Below are 11,271 nucleotides of genomic sequence, written 5' to 3'. Positions count from 1 at the left end.
TCAGCTGGGGCTGACCTGGCTGGAGGAGACGGACGAGACCTCGGTTTTCTGGGCGGAGCTGGACACGTCGGACTCGTCCGTGATGGGTTTCCCACACACCGTCTCCATGATGCAGGCGCGGAACTGTTCGGGGAGAGAGTGCCACCCCCCTGCACCGTTAGATTGCCGGGGTGGTCCAGCTGGCCACCCCCGGGGGGGCAACTGCCCGCAGGATGCTTCCATCCAGCCCCCCGTAACCACATCCGCCCCCCTTTCAGCAAACCTGCTCCACAAAGGGTCGTGGCAGGATTTCGCACGCCCCCTGCCCCCTGCACAGGGACGCCGTTTGGCAGAGCACGTGCTTCTGGCTGTGGGTTGGAGCATCCCAAAGGGGGACCGGGGTCATTGCTGCGCTGCCCCCCACCCGGGCCAGGTGGCTGCTGCTAGCCCTCTGGCCTCGGCTCACGGGCTGCCACAAGGAAGTGCCCACACGCCTGGGGGGATCTGCGTTGCCATCAGCAGACCGGGCAGGTTAGGCTCGTGCTGTGAGGTGGTGCCGAGAGCCCTCTCTCTCAGTGCCCGCCTGGCGGGTCTGGCCAATCCTCAGCCTCCAGCTGACCCCCGAGTTGGGGTGGGGGAGGAATTTCCCCCCAGATTGGCAGGGACCGAGGGGGTTTCGCCTTCCTCAGCAGCATGGGGCGAGGTCTCCGGCTGGCCTCGCCTGGGCAACTGACGCCTAATCAGCTCGAGTGGCAACTAGGCTGATGGAGGAATTTCTACCGGCAGCTTAGCACTGTCTACACCAGGGCTGACATCGGCTTAATTACCTCCCACAAGACGAGGCATTTTTCACAGCCCTGAGCAAGTTGGCTAAGCTGACCTCACTTTGTCGTGTAGACCAGGCCTCGGTCTCCCCTGTTCTCTGCCTGTGGCTCCCCGAGGAACAAAGTCGTTGGGCTCCCCGTAGGGTGTCTGGGGGCTGGTCATGGCCTTTGCGAGGCAGGCGGTCACACTTGATAATCTAATGGGCCCTTCTGGCCTTAAACTCTATGACTCCTAGGCCCAGACTCTCTGCCTGCCCTCTGCTCTCCTCCCGGGTACAGTGCTGACCATGCCCTCTGCCCCCCAGGCCATGTCCTGGGAACCCGGAGCAGGGACCCGAGCAGAACCTGGCGTCAGCACAGCCCCATTGCCCTGCCCTTGCTCTCAGCCAGGCCTGATGTCGGGCCCATGGTTAATATCATGACCCAGTGACCGCCAGGGCAGGCTCCGTGCACCCCTCCGGGCAACCACCCCACTTCTCCAGATCCGATCCTGGCTGTACCTGGGAAGGGACTTGGGCTGCTCCAGATCCCGCTCTCAGGGACCCCCCGGGACGTGGGCCGGGGCAGGCCTGGTCCGTGGCGCACGCCGAGCCGCGCTGCCCACCAGGGACGGAAGGAAGGAAACGCTCACCTGTTTGTTCATGAAGCAGTAGATGATGGGGTTATAGACACAGGAGCTCTTGGAGAAGAAGGCAGGGACGGTGACGAGGCGCAAGTCGAGGCCGTGGTTGCGGTTGTTCACTATATACATGGCCATGGCCGCGTAGGGCACCCAACAGACGCAGAAGGAGCCCACCATCACCACCACCATGCGGGACACCTCCCTCTCCGCCTTCTGGGTGGTGGCTGACTCTTGCTGCTGGGCCGCTACCTGCAGGCAACCCACCAGGGCCCCCGGGCATGAGCAGCAGGCTCCCAGGCACCCCTTTCCTAGCCCCCTCCTCCACCGGGGTAGCTCCGGAGAGCCGGGCTGCTGAGCCAGGGTTGGATCGGCCAGACGGTCCCTCGTCTCCTCGTGGCAGGTCTGATTTCCCACCCCGCTGCTCGCCTGGCCCCAGCTCCGACTCCAACAGGGAGAAGATCATCCCCGGGGGCTTCCTCCAGGAGTCACAATGCCCCATCCACCCGGGCTTTAGTTACCAGAAACACACGCTCCTTTGAGACCGAGTCTGAGAGCAGGGCGCTCGCAGCCACTGGCATGAGCCGCTCTCCCTGTGGGGGCAGCAGGCCCTGACTGTGTGTTACAGACCAAGCCCACGAACCGGTCCCTGCAGCCATGGGTATTAGAAAAGCAACTCTGAACTGTCCCAGTGGTGGGGGCTCTGTGGAGGACACCTGTCCGTCCGTCTGTCTGGGCGCCTCTTTGGCACGCTCCTCACTAGACGGACCGGCATTTTCTAACATCGGAGACCAGCTACAGGCAAAATATCACCCGTTCAGACTGTCAGAGCTGCAAAGCAATCACACTCACCAGCGTGCAACCCTTCCATCTCACACACACACCGCCCACTCGCCAGCGTGCAAGCCTCCCGTCTCACACACACACCGCCCACTCGCCAGCGTGCAACCCTCCCGTCTCACACACACACCGCACGCTCGCCAGCGTGCAACCCTCCCGTCTCACACACATACTGCACACTCGCCAGCGTGCAAGCCTCCCGTCTCACACACACACCGCACGCTCGCCAGCGTGCAACCCTCCCGTCTCACACACATACTGCACACTCGCCAGCATGCAAGCCTCCCGTCTCACACACACACCACCCACTCGCCAGCGTACAGCCCTCCCGTCTCACACACACACCGCTCGCTCGCCAGCGTGCAGCCCTCCCGTCTCACACACACACCGCACGCTCGCCAGCGTGCAAGCCTCCCGTCTCACACACACACCGCCCGCTCGCCAGCGTGCATCCCTCCCGTCTCACACACACACCGCCCACTCGCCAGTGTGCATCCCTCCCGTCTCACACACACACCGCCCACTCGCCAGCGTGCAACCCTCCCGTCTCACACACATACTGCACACTCGCCAGCATGCAAGCCTCCCGTCTCACACACACACCACCCACTCGCCAGCGTACAGCCCTCCCGTCTCACACACACACCGCTCGCTCGCCAGCGTGCAGCCCTCCCGTCTCACACACACACCGCACGCTCGCCAGCGTGCAAGCCTCCCGTCTCACACACACACCGCCCGCTCGCCAGCGTGCATCCCTCCCGTCTCACACACACACCGCCCACTCGCCAGTGTGCATCCCTCCCGTCTCACACACACACCGCCCACTCGCCAGCGTGCATCCGTCCCGTCTCACACACACACCGCACGCTCGCCAGCGTGCAACCCTCCCGTCTCACACACACACCGCACGCTCGCCAGCGTGCAACCCTCCCGTCTCACACACATACTGCACACTCGCCAGCGTGCAAGCCTCCCGTCTCACACACACACCGCACGCTCGCCAGCGTGCAACCCTCCCGTCTCACACACATACTGCACACTCGCCAGCGTGCAAGCCTCCCGTCTCACACACACACCGCACGCTCGCCAGCGTGCAACCGTCCCGTCTCACACACACACCGCACGCTCGCCAGCGTGCAAGCCTCCCGTCTCACACACACACCGCCCACTCGCCAGCGTGCAAGCCTCCCGTCTCACACACACACCGCACGCTCGCCAGCGTGCAGCCCTCCCATCTCACACACACACCGCCCACTCGCCAGCGTGCATCCCTCCCGTCTCACACACACACCGCACGCTCGCCAGCGTGCATCCCTCCCGTCTCACACACACACCGCACGCTCGCCAGCGTGCAGCCCTCCCGTCTCACACACACACCGCACGCTCGCCAGCGTGCAGCCCTCCCGTCTCACACACACACCGCACGCTCGCCAGCGTGCATCCCTCCCGTCTCACACACACACCGCCCACTCGCCAGCGTGCAACCCTCCCGTCTCACACACACACCGCACGCTCGCCAGCGTGCAACCCTCCCGTCTCACACACACACACCGCCCACTCGCCAGCGTGCATCCCTCCCGTCTCACACACACACCGCACGCTCGCCAGCGTGCAGCCCTCCCGTCTCACACACACACCGCCCACTCGCCAGCGTGCATCCCTCCCGTCTCACACACACACCGCCCACTCGCCAGCGTGCATCCCTCCCGTCTCACACACACACCGCCCACTCGCCAGCGTGCATCCCTCCCGTCTCACACACACACCGCACACTCGCCAGCGTGCAGCCCTCCCGTCTCACACACACACCGCACGCTCGCCAGCGTGCATCCCTCCCGTCTCACACACACACCGCCCACTCGCCAGCGTGCAACCCTCCCGTCTCACACACACACCGCCCACTCGCCAGCGTGCAACCCTCCCGTCTCACACACACACACCGCCCACTCGCCAGCGTGCATCCCTCCCGTCTCACACACACACCGCCCACTCGCCAGCGTGCATCCCTCCCGTCTCACACACACACCGCCCACTCGCCAGCGTGCATCCCTCCCGTCTCACACACACACCGCCCACTCGCCAGCGTGCAGCCCTCCCGTCTCACACACACACCGCCCACTCGCCAGCGTGCAACCCTCCCGTCTCACACACACACCGCACGCTCGCCAGCGTGCATCCCTCCCGTCTCACACACACACCGCCCACTCGCCAGCGTGCATCCCTCCCGTCTCACACACACACCGCCCACTCGCCAGCGTGCAACCCTCCCGTCTCACACACACACACCGCCCACTCGCCAGCGTGCAGCCCTCCCGTCTCACACACACACCGCACGCTCGCCAGCGTGCATCCCTCCCGTCTCACACACACACCGCACGCTCGCCAGCGTGTAGCCCTCCCGTCTCACACACACACCGCACGCTCGCCAGCGTGCAGCCCTCCCGTCTCACACACACACCGCACACTCGCCAGCGTGCAGCCCTCCCGTCTCACACACACACCGCACGCTCGCCAGCATGCATCCCTCCCGTCTCACACACACACCGCACGCTCGCCAGCGTGCAGCCCTCCCGTCTCACACACACACCGCACGCTCGCCAGCGTGCAGCCCTCCCGTCTCACACACACACCGCCCACTCGCCAGCGTGCAGCCCTCGCGTCTCACACACACACCGCCCACTCGCCAGCGTGCAACCCTCCCGTCTCACACACACACCGCCCACTCGCCAGCGTGCAGCCCTCCCATCTCACACACACACCGCACGCTCGCCAGCGTGCAGCCCTCCCGTCTCACACACACACTGCACACTTGCCAGCGTGCAGCCCTCCCGTCTCACACACACTCCGCACACTTGCTAGCGGACAGGTGCCCTGGGAACCGGCAGCATGACCTGGCTCTCACCGTCCTGTCTCTCTGCAGCGGGTACTTACGGCTCGCAGGGCGCCCAGCAGCTGGGAGTAGGAGAAGCAGATGAGCGAGAAGGGCACGACGAAGCAGAAGATGAAGAGGAACCAGGTGTAGTATTCGCTCCTGTACTTGGTCCCCACCGTGTACCAGTCTGGGCCGCACGAGCACTGCAGGCCTTCGGGGATGAACCTGCAAGACAGAGGGCACGGCACTTCCCCAGAGCTTGCTCGGCCTTCTGCAGCCGGCACAGCCCACCACCTCCGCTGGCCAGGGCCGGCGGGATGGGCAGGGCCAGCCGCCCCCCGCCCCGTTTGGCGTAGCTTGTTCCCCAGCAGAAAGCAGTCCCTCTGCTCCCAGGAGCACAGTGACTGCACAGGCAAGGGGGAGAAGGTTCCTTGCTCCCAGGCCAATCGTAAGCCTGGCTACTACATCCATGTGCGAGCAAGAGAGGAATCAGAATGACGAGATTTTGAGGCCTGACGGCTCCTGACCTCTCAGGCCGGGAACACGTCCCAGGACCGGCGCGTGCCCTGCCCAGCCAGAGCTCGAGCCCAGAGATCAGACCGAATAGCCCAGTCCCCTGTGCTGCCATCGGGGCGGCAGCCCAGGTGCGAAGCCGGCGCTTGGCAAAACTGCCTCTGAACCAGTTCGGCGCGAGAGGCTTTGCACACCACCAGCTCCCTGCAGAGCTGGCTCACGGCTCAGCCTGCCAGGCACTCTGCCATGGGGCTGGGGAGGCCCCCCACATCTGCTCCCTCTTGGCAGGGGCGTTTGCCAGGCAATGCCACGAGGCTGGGCAAGGTGATTGGAAAGAGGCAGGCCCAGGGCACACTGGGGCGGCTGGTCAGGGGAGCTTCCTCCTCCCTCTCGAATGCCCCTGCCCCCAGCTCCCTGCCCGGCTCCTACCGGCTCCACCCGAAGTAGGGTGGGATGGAGACACCGATGCCGATGACCCAGGTGGCCGCCACCGCCATCAGGGCGTGCTTGGAGCTGAAGCGGAAGTTCCCGAAGGGCTTGCAGATGACGATATAGCGTTCAAAGGCCAGGAAGGCCAGGGACCACCCGGTGACCAGGCCTGGGGAAGGCACAGGGAGATTAACCCATACAATCCCAGAGCCCAGCATCCCCCTGCAGCCTCCAGCCTCTCCCTGTGCCCAGATGCACCGCCAGGGACCCCCGAACCCACCTCGCTGGCGTCCTGGGGTGCATGGACAGGATACTGAGAGGAGCTCAGCTGACGTGGAGCTGGCCTGTTGAACCTCTGCCCCATGTTTCTCCCTTTTCCCCACTAGCCAGACCCCTGCTTCCCCACCACAGACACTTCTGGACACAGGTGGGGGGGTGGGGGACGGCCAGTTCTCCGCATGCATTTGTTGCACGCAGAGTGACCCGGGGAAACAGCTGGTGGAAACTCCCCTCGCATCTCAGCGGGGCTGGGGAGCCGGGTGAGTTTATCTGGGGACGGGAAGGGGCGGGTCGCAGCAGAAGCTGCCTGGAAAGTCATTTCGTCCCCCTTCACCTCGTCCCCCTGGATTGTGGAACATCCACCAGACTCGGGTTTGGCTTTGGAGTGAAGCCAGCGGTGACAGCAGCCTGGTCACCCCAGGGGCCAGTTTGTGAATGAAGGTGAAAATCTCTGGCCCCGATCCTGCAACTGGATCTGCCAGGCTGCCACGGTCACCTGCTCTTCTGCAGCCTAGCACAGCAGCTCTCCCAGGGCTGCAGCCTGTCTGCACAGGGCTCCCCTGGACTGGCTCCGTCCAGCCTCCGGTGAAGGCAGCAGGAAATCGCCCCTCGTGGGTGTTGGGCCCTTCAGGAACTATGACACTGCCATGCATTCAGAGCTTACGCCCGCTCTGATGCCTGGCACTGCGGGGACCGGAGAAGATGCAGTAAAGGACAGCAACAGGATGGCTGAAGAGGGTCCCCACCCCGACCCTGCCTGCCCTGGGGCTTCCCTGGGAATATGGAGGTGCCTGCTCTCCTCTCCAGATGGATTCCTCAGCTCTTCTCCCACCCCGTCCCAGTTCCCATCTCCACCCGGAGCGGTAGGTCATGTGGGCATCCCAGGGGAACCACAGAAGGTTGGCCCAACACCTTAAGCCTGGGGGCCCCATCCCCACTGACTGCCTGCCAGCGTCCCCCCCTGTTGCTCTTGATTTCCCCTATGGACATCCCACCCCCATTCGGTTCTACTTGGGCCTGATCGTTAAAAGAAACCAGCTGCCTAATTGTGCTCACAGGACCATAAGCACGGCCAGACTGGGCCATCCAGCCCAGCATCCTCTCTGCTGACAGTGGCCAGTGCCAGGTTCCCCAGAGGGAACGAACAGAACAGGGCAATCTCGAGTGATCCAGCCCCTGTCGCCTATTCCCAGCTCCTGGCAGTCAGAGGCTTGTGATCACAGGGCCCGATAGCCCAGAGCAGCTGTGTGCGTGTGCAGTCCCCCAATTTGCACGAGCCGTCAGGGCGACCGGCCTTTCCGCGCAAGTTTTGCGCCTGCAAAGGGGCGCGTCAGGCTTTTAAAACGCCTTGGATCTGCGCCCCGGGGCTGCCCAGCGCTTCCTGCCTCCTCTCACGTCTGCCTCGTCCCCAGAGCAGCCCCCGCTGCGGAGCGGCCTCTCCTTGAGGCCCCGGCAGCGGGGAGGGAAGCAATTAGAAAGTAAAGGCAGACCCTCAGCTGGTGCAAACAGCTGGAGGTCCACCGGCTTCACTAGTGCCCCCCAGTGCCCCCCCTTTGAGCCCACGCCGCAGCCCAGGGCTACTGGGACCCCCCTGGGGCCTGCCCGCAGCCCCTCTCCCTGACTTACCTGCGACCGAGCCGAGGAAGGCCTCCAGGGCGCAGACTTGCCGCCCGAAGATGAAGTAGCCCTGGGAGCTGGCGATGAAGACCGTGAAGACGGAGAAGGTGCAGAAGATGAAACCCCCCAGGCAGATGTTGACCAGGATGTAGTTGAGTGGCTGGCGCAGCTTCTTGTACTTGATGGTGACCACGAGGACGATGGCGTTGAGGGGCACGCCGGCGAAGAACACGAAGCCCATGAAGGCCGTCTGGAAGTAGAAGGCCCAGAGCGGGGCGATGTGGTACTGGGGCCCGTCCCAGGGCCCCACCGAGGAGATGTTCTCAAAGAGGTAAAAGTCTTCTTCCCCCGACATCCTGCTGGCCGGGAGCGCTGCACGGAGCCTGCCCCGGCTCCCTTCCCCCTTCTAATATACAATCCCCGAGGGGACAAGCCACTTAAGGGCTCATGGGGGGATCAGGCATTAAGCCTGAGCTTCCTATGGACAAAGTTTGGGATTAGGGGCGCTAAGCCCCTTACCTCCTGTCCCCTAAACCCCCTGAGAGGGTAATCTTGTTGGCTGCGCAGCCGGGAGCCGATTGTGTGGACTCTAGGGGATTCCGGGGGGAGAAAGGGCAGGGGGCGGCTGGCAGCCTGCTTCTGTTCAGTGGGGCTGGGTGGACGGACCTCAGGGAGGTGGGTTGTGGGGGCCGTGAATCCAGAGGCACCCCAGTGGGCGGCTGTCACCTGCCTCCCTCTTTTCCGCCAGGAGACGGAGCAGTCCCGGCAGGTGCACCCCAGCGCGTTCCCCCTCGGACCCTGTCCCAAGCCATTTGAAAGGGGGCTCCCAGCCTTTCCCTTTGGGGTCTGTGGCTCCGCCGGGGTCTCGCGGCAGGAGAGATTTGGAGCCTACATTTCCTGTTGCCGTCTTTCCCCTCCTCTCCCATCCTGCCGGGCTCAGCATGTGCCCAAACAGCTGGGGGAGGGTTGGCCACACTGTGCACGTATAATAACGATGCTGGTTCTGGTGGGACACTTCTGAGAATGACAATTCAGGACAAATTGCTTCAAGCAGGGCAGTTACAGCCCCGGACTGGTGGGTCTCCACCTCTAAGGCACCAAACCAGCCAAACAGAGAGGACGTCGGTCTCACCCCACCAGCTAACCACAAGTCACACAAGCAATTCCCTTAGACGCTCCAGTTCCCCAGTATCACCACCAGGGCCACCCATTATGGGGACGACTGGTTATGAAAACCAAGACCCCAGTGAAAGGAAAACGGTTCTCCCGATCCCAAAGGACCAAGCCCCAGACCCAGGTCAATATACAAGTCAGATCTCACCCACAAATCCCGCTGTTGCCAATCCTTTAGAATCTAAAATCTAAAGGTTTATTCATAAAAGGAAAAAAGATACAGATGAGAGCTAGGATGGGTGAGATGGAATCAATGAGATCCAGTGATGGCCAAGTTCTTGGTTCAGGCTTGTGGCAGTGATGGAATAAACGGCAGGTTCAAATCCAGTCTCTGGAGAACGTCCCCAGCTGGGAGGGGTCGTTCAGTCCTTGGTTCAAAACTTCAGTTTGTAGCAAAGTCCCTCCAGAGGCAGGAAGCAGGATTGAAGACAAGATGGAGATGAGGCATCAGCCTTTTATAGTCTCCTCCAGGTGTAAGATCCCCTCTTTGTTCGTACTGTGGAAAATTACAGCAAAATGGAGTTTGGAGTCACATGGGCAAGTCACATGTCCCTGCATGACTCAGTTTGCCAGCGGACGCCACTGCTTACATGTTAGTTTGAACGTTTTCAGGAGAGCTCAGATGTGGATTGGTGTCTCCCAAAATCCATTGTCAGTTAAGTGTTTCTTGATTGGGCACTCAATTTGCAAATTTCTTTCTCTAGAAACTGACCAAGTGCTTTACTAAGGCTACTCACGGCTAAATTCAGTGCCTTACATAATGTAAGGCTACTTAGAATCAAAACACATTGAGATACAAGTACATAGCCAATATTCATCACTTCAACCACAACAACGATAGACCCATACAGACAACATAATCCTACCCAGCCAGCCCTAACCTCTCCATAGACACCTCACACGACAACCTCTGTACAATATTTGCTGCAAATATATAACAGTGGTTGCAACAGGGGTCTACAGTTACAGATTATGTCAATAACATCACAGCATGGCACCAAAATGGAGCATGGGGGGAGGACAGTGTGGCGGTGAAGTGACCGGGGCCCGGGGCTGCCCGACGCAGCGGGGATGTGACCGGGGCCCGGGGCTGCCCGGCGCGGCGGGGACGTGACCGTGGCATGGGGCTGCCCGATGCGGCAGGGACGTGACTGGGGCCCGGGGCTGCCCGGCGCGGCGGGGACGTGACCGGGGCATGGGGCTGCCCGGCACAGCGGGGCCCTTACGATACCCTAGTATAGCACAGCAGTGCCCAAACCTGGTTTCCAAGGCCACATCTCAGCTTCCCCAGGGTCGCCTCTCCTTTGCGTATTAACTGGCACCAGCTGAAACATTCCAACCCCTGAGATCGGCTCGGCTTTGGCAGCCGAATAGAAACTGTAGCGGAGCCGGCCATGGAAACCAGCCGCCCGCAATGTTGGGTGTCAGAGCAACGTGGGTGGGGAGCTTTGGGGAGGCACTTAGGGACTCCAAGGGCCACCCCTGGCTTTTGCGCTAAGGTCGGCCAGGCAGGAGGAGACCCCAAAACATCTGGCTCTATTGAGCATCAGAAAAGTTTGCGGTGGGGGAACCTTAATCGTTCCCATCCAGCTGTGACGTGGCCTTGGCAGCCAGGCTGGGCACAGCCATGGATTTTAGGCAATAAAATTCCTCCTCCTCTTCACTGAGCTTCTCTTCTTGGGGGTTTCAGAGTAACAGCCGTGTTAGTCTGTATTCGCAAAAAGAAAAGGAGGACTTGTGGCACCTTAGAGACTAACCAATTTATTTGAGCATGAGCTTTCGTGATTCTGGCAGATCCCCCAACCATTAAAAATGGGCTTGTCCGGGATTTGAACCCGGGACCTCTCGCACCCAAAGCGAGAATCATACCCCTAGACCAACAAGCCAGCTGGGGAAAGATGTTTGCCAGATGTTATCTTAGAGGAGACCTTGGCAGTGCTGGCAACCACAAGACCATGTGGCCTCTGAGGTTCAAGCAGCTGAAGAGCAATCTCCCCCGGCTCCTCGGCACACCTTACAGCACTTACAGTTTACACCTTGGGTGGCTCAGACACAGTAGCCACTAGACCCTGAGTCAAGCCACTTCCAGCAAACCAGAGCCCCCACAAAACCAATCCCTGGCTCCT

The 11,271-nt window shown here is 61.9% G+C and overlaps 1 protein-coding gene and 1 non-coding gene across 2 annotated transcripts; both read right to left on the bottom strand.

Moving 5' to 3' along the window:
- On the bottom strand, positions 1 to 8,327 carry OPN1SW (opsin 1, short wave sensitive). Its single transcript, XM_073328962.2, has 5 exons — positions 7,982 to 8,327; positions 6,077 to 6,245; positions 5,194 to 5,359; positions 1,435 to 1,674; positions 1 to 123 (listed from the first exon to the last, which is right to left on the bottom strand). The coding sequence occupies exons 1-5, from the start codon at positions 8,325 to 8,327 to the stop codon at positions 1 to 3; spliced, it is 1,044 nt and encodes a 347-aa protein (XP_073185063.1).
- Positions 8,328 to 10,959: 2,632 nt separating this feature from the next.
- On the bottom strand, positions 10,960 to 11,031 carry TRNAP-UGG (transfer RNA proline (anticodon UGG)). The gene has a single exon. It is a non-coding gene; the product is annotated as a tRNA-Pro (tRNA).
- Positions 11,032 to 11,271: the final 240 nt, after the last annotated feature.

Source organism: Lepidochelys kempii, chromosome 1 (assembly GCF_965140285.1).
Source record: "Lepidochelys kempii isolate rLepKem1 chromosome 1, rLepKem1.hap1, whole genome shotgun sequence".
Taxonomy (NCBI): domain Eukaryota; kingdom Metazoa; phylum Chordata; order Testudines; family Cheloniidae; genus Lepidochelys; species Lepidochelys kempii.
The sequence above is the reverse complement of the archived record's forward strand: the minus strand, read 5'-3'. Positions and strand labels throughout refer to the sequence as shown.

Bases quoted from the DNA above. Each gene is read 5' to 3' on its own strand.
- OPN1SW (XM_073328962.2), bottom strand. From the start codon at position 8,327: ATGTCGGGGGAAGAAGACTTTTACCTCTTTGAGAACATCTCCTCGGTG. The intron at 6,246-7,981 runs GTAAGTCAGGGA...TGCCTTCCCCAG, and splicing joins CTTCCTCGGCTCGGTCGCAG to GCCTGGTCACCGGGTGGTCC. The intron at 1,675-5,193 runs GTAAGTACCCGC...GGTTGCCTGCAG, and splicing joins TGCTGGGCGCCCTGCGAGCC to GTAGCGGCCCAGCAGCAAGA.